This window comes from Momordica charantia, assembly GCF_013281855.1.
Source record: "Momordica charantia cultivar OHB3-1 chromosome 5 unlocalized genomic scaffold, Mcharantia_2.0 BLBB01000005.1, whole genome shotgun sequence".
NCBI lineage: Eukaryota > Viridiplantae > Streptophyta > Magnoliopsida > Cucurbitales > Cucurbitaceae > Momordica > Momordica charantia.
The window spans coordinates 23,454,180-23,462,577 of NW_028275163.1; the positions used below are offsets into that span (position 1 = coordinate 23,454,180).

Sequence of the window (8,398 nt, forward strand, 5' to 3'; positions counted from 1 at the left end):
GAGTGAATTTTCGAGTGGCTAGAAAATAGTCTAGAAATTATTTATGATGTTTAACCAAACCATGAGAACCAAAGGGAGACTTTAAAATCTCAAGGACGAAATTGAAACTAAGCTTAAACTACAACAACTAGATAAATTCATTGAAAATATGTTTGATTTTGTACATGTGACTGCAGTTTCTCAAAACAAATTCTAGAAAAAGATATTTTGCACAACAAACTAAGATTAGAGAGTTCTGCAGGTACAAGGATGGCATAAAGGGAAATTCGTCCATTTTTAGGTTAGCAATATGGAGAATGACTTGGAGAATATCATCATCATGAAGAGTGAAGATGATCACCATAATCATTCTGATTTTTGACTTCTATAATTAGATAAGCTAATGGGAAAAAAAATAGTCTTCTTCTAAACTTGGTTGAAATTCTCCTCTCCAATACCATCTTCCCATCCAACAATTATTTAGGTGGGAGTTTGCTTGTCAGAAATGACATGTGGTACAACAAATGGGTAGCTTTTGGAATGAAATGCTTTACTTTGTAGTTTGGACATAGCAACTTTTTCCTTTACGTATAGTAATTGTAAAGCCAGAAATGATGGTGTGCTTCAAAAGTGGGCACAGTGATTCAAGGATGGCAACAGATAAGAAAGTTTTGGGCCCAAAAGTGTTGTACTTTGGGCCTTGACTGATAATTCAGGCCCAGATCACAGGTGGGCTACTGCTAAGAAATCCATATATGAAATTGGGTTTCTGCAATATCATCTTAGAATCAGGATACTTCACCTGTAAAGTGTGAGAATAAGAGCAGATAAGATGCACTTCTAGTACCAATGTAAGCATAGCTCAACGATAAAGACGACGACTTCTTGCTTTGAGGTCGGAAGTTCAAATCTCCAATACTCAATAAGACAAAAACAAAATGCTACAGGTTCTAAGTTCTTTCAGTAACTATGCTCCATTTCAATTTATATAATTCATGCATTCTCAGAAATGATTACTACAGGTTCTAAGTTCTTTGAATATAGAGCATTTGAGCATTGCAATTATAAAAAACGACATCATAGTAGAGAATGGCCACATGAAGGGCATAATCCAAGCGGGTCTAAAAGAAACATGATTATACAAATTCATAAACCTTCAAGCATTAAAGTGCAATAATACTCTCTTTTGCCATTCTAACAGACCAAATAACTAAGCAGCAAGCATCAGTGTTCTTACATAATCAGAGAGCCTAAGGAAAGTACACGGGCCAGTTAAAATAGTAGGAATCTCGGTGGTCCTTGTCCATGTACTGATTCCACTGCAGCAGTGCAAATTTTGTAAGGGCAAAAGAAGCATTCCATGAAATCTTAATATACATAGTTCATATGCAGCAATACATGCTTTAAATTAACTGGAGCAAAACAATGTCACCTTGAACTGGTATGGTTGATTCTTTTGTCGGGCCTTTTTCCAGTGGTATTGCTCAAACAGAAATGCTTTGTCATGCCAACTACAAATTGAGAACTCGTACTTCAAATATGAGCACAGAAAATAAAGATGACAAAATGCTAAGGAGAAGTAGAAAAACAATATAAAGCATCACGTCCCACACACGTGATCTCTATGAGCATAACGCAAAGAAGTATAAGTGCAGAACGATCGACAAAAAAGGATTCCAATATCTCCACTATTAACAACCCAGCCACGTACATTTTTTATCAAAATTAGATTCATGCTTCTAAGTTACTATGACAACATCAATGAACTAAGCAATAACATAAAGGCATAACATAACCTGGCTCCATAATCACTATATCATGTAAGAGAGGGCTCTCTCAAGACAAAAAGAAGCAGAATCCAAAAGTAAGAACAGCACTGAACAATATAGGAATAAAACCATATATATAATTACAATAGTCTATACTCTTAGGCTAGAGGGAATGAGTTCAAATTCCATAATGACCACCTACTTAAGAATTAATTTTTTATGTATTTCTTTGGAACCGGATCGACAATTATCTCATGAGATTAGTCGAGCTGTGCTCAAACTAGTCCGCAGAAAATAAAAAATTATACCTTCGCCAGAAGACGTCAAGAAAAGCGAATTTCTTTTCTTCTTGGTAAATGTGGATGCATCGGCGATACTATTGTTTGTACAATAGCATAAATTGTAATGTGAATCGAATATTAAGTCCAATAACCAAATTTACACCGCCGCAGGAAAATAAATGTACATTTTTTCCAATTCCACAACTAGTTGAATAATAAGTGGCTAGATTATAACTGTAACTATACAGGCCATGAAGCTGAAAGAAGTCCTTAATACTTCTAGAACGATATGGTCTTAAGCGGCACGAATACAAACACGAGACAGGAATATGACAAGATAGGGATATGATGACACTTTATTTTCTAAAAATCTAAGACATGGACACGTCAATGATACGTTAATTGAAATATACAATTCTTTAAAGTATATATCAACTTTTATACCATAAGGAAATTCAAATTCAATAAGTTTATGGTTAAAAAAATGAATGTGATGTATTTTGCTCCCAAAATTTATTATTTTGTTAATATTATCATTTATTTCTATTTATTATGCTTAATAAGTGTTCCATAACTATAATAAATGTTAAATCCATATTTCCTTTGTACAATTAGCGTGTGACACACATCATTGAACTAACAAATTTCCGATAAGTGTGTCACTGAGTGTCAAGAGTATCCAACATGTGTTCGTGTCGAATACATTATTCAAATTAAACTGTCGGTGATTCTTAGATATGGTCTCTTGTAATTGTGCATTCCTACCTGGTCAGATATAAAGCGGGTATATTGTGGGAGCCTGACAGAAATCGATCAACAATTAAATCCCTTCAGAGTCTTCCTCCATTAAAAATTAATTTCAAAACCGACCCACCAAAAACAAGGTGAAACTATTCCTACAGAAATTGAACATTAGCACATCGATGTAGTGACTATCCATGTAGCGAATTCACAAAACACAGACGAATTAGCTACAAACAGATTAGAGAAACGGGAAAGCGAATTGCGCAGCAGAATAAGAGTTGAAGAAGAGTACTTGAATTGATTGGAGAGCTGCCACATGTAGGGATTGAACCAGGTGAGGACGGAGAAGGCGGCGGATCCAATCCAAATGTTGACGAAACGATCCGGGTCGGCGTGGGGAACTCCCGGGTCACCTCTGTACGCATTTCCGAAGTACTTCTCCATTTCCTCGTCTCTCTCGCTGCGCCTTCTCAGAAGCACCGATATTTCCTGGTTTTCTTCTATCTGCTTATCTGCGCTGCGGGTAGAACAGAATGCCCCATCCATAATAGGGGCCATTCATGGGCCGATACGTGACGGGCCCATTCGATACTGAGGCCCAACTTCACTGCAGGATATTCATACACATGGGCCGATTTGTATTAGGCCCACTTGAGTCCAACAAGATATTTCATGTCTCGCCATCATGTCAAAACGTTGTTAATGGCCCATCCAAACATGAGGCTTATTTCATTCTCTAAGATTGAATGTTGGATTTCACACTCTATGGAGTCAAATTAAATAAAATAGTATTAAAATTTAACAATTTTTATTAAGTTTAAATCTCATTTTCGCTTCTAAATTTTCAAGTTTATTTTCTATTTCTTAAAAATGTCTGCTTTAGTCATTGAATTTTTTTTTAAACAAATAACTATTTTGAAGATTAACATAAATATGACTCAATAGATAAGATAACTATTATTTTACTTGAAGTTTAAGGTCGGACCTCTGCACCACAATTTTTGAAACAAGGAAAAAAAAACTAGACTTTTAAATTTATACCATTTTTATAAACGTATATTTTAGTCATTCGAATTTTTTAAAAAATAAATATATTTTGTAAATTTTGAAAGGTATATTTTAGTACATAAATTGAATAACTATTTTTTTGATTGTCATTATTTCATAACTTAATTCCCAACACCTAATACTTGTCTTAACCTAATCTATGGGGCTATAGTATATACTCCCATCACTATTTTAATACAAGTACTTAAATCACACTATACATTTGTCAAAAGTAAAATTTCCAAAAGAACAAAAGTTTGAAATATTAGAACACACCTTTCAAAGTTAAGAATAAAATTTTACTTTTATTAGAAAAAGAAAACAAGATTTCAATAAATTTGAACATTAAAAAAAAAACCATTTTATTTAAATTACGGTATAAATACCAATCCAAACCTAGGAAAATACATAATTGTGCAAAAAGAAAAAAAAAAGTTTAAAAACCATCTCTGTGGTCTACTTTGACTTTTTTTCATTTTGATATTTTAAAATATTTATTTTGGTAGTTGCACTTCCGATTTCTCATAACTATTTCAAGTATTTCAATATCTATTTGCAAAATTTAAACACAATTTTTATACCCAATATTTTAACTTTTTAAATACAAATTTATGTTCTTATTTCAAAAATTTCGGTGAATAAATTGTTACGCTAAAATTTTGATAAAATAAAATTTAAAACACTAATATACGCATAAATACCAGAGCAAGAGGCATTCTCAGTGCTGTTTAAAACGAAAACCTGAAAGTTTTGGAGTTAAGAGTTTAATCGGCTTTCAAACGTCGAGGATCTGCGGCGGCGTTTTTTCCCTCCACCTTCGTTTTCCCTCTTTCTCGATTTCTGTTGCTTCTCAAATTTTCAACATTTCCCCCTCCTCCTCCTCTAGGGTTTTGCGCCTTTACAATTTTCAAAGATCCTCCCTTGATTATTCGCGAGATGGGTTGGAGTTGGAGTCTTATTTCCATCAATTTAAGGCTTCCCTTTTAGCTTTTCGACTTAGTTTCTTCCCGATGCCTTTTTAGAATCTCGATTTGAGCGTGCGGTGGAATGGATTCGAAGAAGATTCAAATGCAGAACCAATGAGCGATGGGGCTCGGAATAACATGCAGTCCAACCACCATCAAAGCTCCGATTCGAGGAAATTCAGACCCAATGAGTTCGGGCGGGAGGTGTCGAGGATCGCTGTGGCGCAGATGTGTAACACCGCGGGGTTTCAGAGCTTCGAGGGGTCCGCTCTCGACTCGCTGGCCGACATCGCCATCAAATACCTTCGTCATTTGGGGGAAATAGCAGCATTCTACGCCAATTTATCTGGTAGAGTTGAATGCAATGTGTTTGATATAATTAGAGGGCTTGAAGAATTGGAATCATCGCAGGGTTTTCAAGGTGCTTGGGAACCCAATAAGTGTCTTGCCAATTCTGGGTCAGTGAAGAACATCGTTCGCTATGTTGATTCAGTTGAAGAGATCCCTTTTGCTCAGCCTCTACCGCGTTTCCCAGTGATCAAAAACAGGGAACCAATTCCAAGCTTTGTTCAGATTGGTGAAACCCCGCCAGGCAAACATATTCCCAACTGGTTACCAGCTCTCCCTGATGCTCACACTTACCATCATTCGGCTTTGTGGAGAAGGAAGCCAAGAGAGCCCCGGGCCGAGAAGATAGAGCTGGCGCGGCAGCGGCGGAAGGCGGAGAAATCTTTGTTGGGTCTGCAGCAGAGATTGGTTTCCTGTGGTTCAGAAAGATGTGGCAATGGCGAGATTGCATTTTCAGGAACATGTTTGGAAGAGGTACAAGATGGGGTTCCCCTGATTGGATTGGCTTCTGAAAATTTAATCTCCGAGGATGGGAGAGGCCATTTGTCTGTGCCGGAGGTGTTTGCTCCTGCCATTGAAGCGATTAAAGGTGGTGATTTTCCCAATGGTGAGGACGAGAAGGCAAAGATTCTTCCTCATGCGAGACCTCTTGTTCATTTCAAGTTAGAAACTAGCAAAACGTTTCTTGGAGGATCTATGAATTTGGGTGCTAAAATGGCAGGAATTAGGGAATCTGGGGTCAGACGAGACGATGAAAGAGATCAAAAGAACCACGAGAGAGATGAAAAGAAGAGGAGAGTTGAATATATTCTCAGACATTCTATAGACAAGCCAGAGGAGCTCAACCAGTCATAAACCAACAACCCTGTTAAAGTTTTTTTTCTGAAGCCCATGCTTCCTCTTCAATATTGCAATGGCAAATGTGCCTAGGTTCTAAATCTATAAAATGAACAAGCTTTTCTTTCTTGTTTCATTCATTTCTTTTAGATTTGATCAATTTAACCTAGTTTTGATATGTCCTACGAGGATGGCGCAGTGGCAAGTGCTTGGAACGATAAACTATCACCTTCCTTAAAGGTCTCAAGTTCGAACCTTACATTGGTCACAATGTTGCTTTAAAACCCCGACTCTTCTTATCGAGAGAAAACCTTATTAACAAAGGTTAGCACAACAATTAGCAAAAAGACATTATCAAGTTTGCATCAGAATACAGAGTTCATTTTGAAACAAGAACCACATCTTTTATTCCATCCAAAAGAGGTCTATTTCAATGACAATGGATCGTAAACAGAAGAGAGATTAACTACCATATCGATGATACCAATCACCAATTGCAGTTAGAAAACAAACTAATCTCATTTTGATGGAGAATGCAGAAAAACATACTAATCTTTTATGGAAGAGAATAATTCAATAACAATGGTGAAAACTTGTTTTAAGGAAGAGACTGTCTAAACAGGGAAAAGGTCTCACAATATCCAAAATAGAAACAAGTAAAGAAACATTAGATTGATGGAATGCAGCAATATCTCCTTTAAGCTCTATAACGTCCACTTCATGCTTCCAGCTTTAACTCCCCAGGACCTTCTTGGAGCATGAATGAGATCTCAATGTTTCAGCTTCAAATCCGTTTGCAGGGGAAATAATCTGCCTCTGTGGTTGAAGACCATAAAATCTGAATTGGCGGGAAGAGAAACTATCCTGCAACGGAGAAAATGTTCTTCTATAAGTAAACAAATGAACTTTCGTGCCAAAAAAGATGCTAATAACAGTGAACTTAGTAGTAACAACTCCAAATTCTTGGAATGTTCTGAGCTTGAATAAAGTACACGATGCAGCAGATTTGAAGGGATGGAATCTACTCCATGCAAATAAATTGGACAGCCCAAAAAGAGAAATTCTATAAAACTTATAATTGATAGATATCCAACTATCTCGTATATTTAAGAGTGGCTTTATAAAACCTTCTAAAAAAACAAAAATAACTACTAAATCCTAAGAAACTCAATGCCCTTGCGCTTCTAATTTGAACTTTGAAACGGAAGAAGGAACAGCAATAAATCACCAGACCACAAAGAAGGTGGACAGACTGAGATAGAACAGCAGAGCTAAAGACTGTTATAACAAAGGTTACATGACTTTGGATTGAGGTTTCCGCCTAATTTAAGCCATTCATTGATAATTATTTAACAAAATGCCAAAATTATGAATCAGGATAGAAGCATTGTCACAAGAGTGCAAATGCTGCTGTTTACCTAACAAAATTCTTATGGAGACACAATACAAGTGATAGTGAATTTGCTCTGTTGCACTTGCAACTAGGGTTAGCCATTTTTATTATTTGTGGGGCTTTTTTGATTCAGTAGGAACAAAGTTCGACTTCTATTCGATTATAATTCCTCAAATTGAAGGCAAGACAGGATGATCAGATAGCCCTAAAAGAATGTTTGACATATTGCATATCCACACAATTGGGTTGATCTTTTGGACATGTTAGAATTTGGTAATTACCTTAAAGCTGAGCTCTGCTACCGGAGCTAGCTTCTCTGGATTGGCAATGGGTCAGTAACTTTCAACCCTAAACCTTATCGTTTACCAATATACGATATATTCAAGTATCACTGTTTTATGGAGATGGACAGATATCATCCAATGGGAAAAACTAATGACGCGATTCCAATCTAAAAACCCCATTTAGCAAAATCACATTTAACGCACAAATTGACAGGAAAAGGTACCTATTCTCCTCAGAATCTGGATTAATCGATAGGAACTTCCCTGGCACGGTGAGCGCAGCCCACATAGACAATACTAACCCTATGATCAATTCGATTGCCACCTAACATCACGGGAAAAAGAAATCCTTAATTCAAAAACACCTCAAATCGAGTGAGAAGAAGAAGCAGAAAAATACATTAACTGGAGGTGCTGAGAACTCTTCCTGCATGATCTTCAATAAGTTCCTATCTGCAACCAAAACAAGATCAATCGGGAACTCAACAAGCAAGGAAAGGTATAATTAGAGAGTATAATCATGGTTGTTTTAGGGCATACATTGGATGGTAGAATAAGCAGCATGAGCCAGAATTAGAACTCCGAAGACGCCAACAACGAAGCTCACTCCCATGTCGACTGACAGATTTCTATAACCGGACGGCGGAAGGTACAGAGTCGACGGTGATGTCGCCGGAAGTCAAAATACTCGCTGTGAATGGGGAGATTGACAGAAACAATGAAATAGATCGTCACCCTTTTTTTTTCTTTT

General features: G+C 36.7%; 3 protein-coding genes across 4 annotated transcripts; 1 reads left to right on the plus strand and 2 right to left on the minus strand.

Moving 5' to 3' along the window:
- Positions 1 to 383: 383 nt before the first annotated feature.
- LOC111014295 (actin T1-like protein) lies at positions 384 to 3,303 on the minus strand. 2 transcript variants are annotated; one of them, XM_088123836.1, is made up of 4 exons: positions 3,066 to 3,303; positions 1,412 to 1,490; positions 1,217 to 1,298; positions 384 to 781 (listed from the first exon to the last, which is right to left on the minus strand). In XM_088123836.1, exons 1-3 carry the CDS (start codon positions 3,215 to 3,217, stop codon positions 1,230 to 1,232), a joined length of 300 nt encoding a protein of 99 aa, XP_087979962.1. In that variant the 5' UTR covers positions 3,218 to 3,303; the 3' UTR covers positions 384 to 781; positions 1,217 to 1,229. The 2 variants fall into 2 exon arrangements, with proteins under 2 accessions (XP_087979962.1, XP_022144660.1); XM_022288968.2 differs by lacking the exon at positions 384 to 781 and having other exon boundaries at positions 1,010 to 1,298; positions 3,066 to 3,302.
- Positions 3,304 to 4,531: 1,228 nt separating this feature from the next.
- On the plus strand, positions 4,532 to 6,106 carry LOC111014296 (transcription initiation factor TFIID subunit 8). The gene has a single exon (XM_022288969.2). The coding sequence runs from the start codon at positions 4,900 to 4,902 to the stop codon at positions 5,986 to 5,988; it is 1,089 nt and encodes a 362-aa protein (XP_022144661.1). The 5' UTR covers positions 4,532 to 4,899; the 3' UTR covers positions 5,989 to 6,106.
- A 398-nt stretch (positions 6,107 to 6,504) lies between these two features.
- Positions 6,505 to 8,398, minus strand: LOC111014297 (membrane magnesium transporter-like protein). The gene is made up of 4 exons (XM_022288970.2): positions 8,188 to 8,398; positions 8,048 to 8,100; positions 7,872 to 7,972; positions 6,505 to 6,834 (listed from the first exon to the last, which is right to left on the minus strand). The coding sequence occupies exons 1-4, from the start codon at positions 8,258 to 8,260 to the stop codon at positions 6,741 to 6,743; spliced, it is 321 nt and encodes a 106-aa protein (XP_022144662.1). The 5' UTR covers positions 8,261 to 8,398; the 3' UTR covers positions 6,505 to 6,740.

Excerpts from the sequence above, each read along its gene's own strand:
- LOC111014295 (XM_088123836.1), bottom strand. The coding sequence starts at position 3,217 with ATGGAGAAGTACTTCGGAAATGCGTACAGAGGTGACCCGGGAGTTCCC. Across the intron at positions 1,491-3,065 it reads CAGCTCTCCAATCAATTCAA|TTGGCATGACAAAGCATTTC; the intron begins GTACTCTTCTTC and ends CTCAATTTGTAG. Across the intron at positions 1,299-1,411 it reads ATCAACCATACCAGTTCAAG|TGGAATCAGTACATGGACAA; the intron begins GTGACATTGTTT and ends GCACTGCTGCAG.
- LOC111014296 (XM_022288969.2), top strand. The coding sequence starts at position 4,900 with ATGAGCGATGGGGCTCGGAATAACATGCAGTCCAACCACCATCAAAGC.
- LOC111014297 (XM_022288970.2), bottom strand. The coding sequence starts at position 8,260 with ATGGGAGTGAGCTTCGTTGTTGGCGTCTTCGGAGTTCTAATTCTGGCT. Across the intron at positions 7,973-8,047 it reads TCTCAGCACCTCCAGTTAAT|GTGGCAATCGAATTGATCAT; the intron begins GTATTTTTCTGC and ends CCGTGATGTTAG. Across the intron at positions 6,835-7,871 it reads CCAGATTCTGAGGAGAATAG|GATAGTTTCTCTTCCCGCCA; the intron begins GTACCTTTTCCT and ends TCTCCGTTGCAG.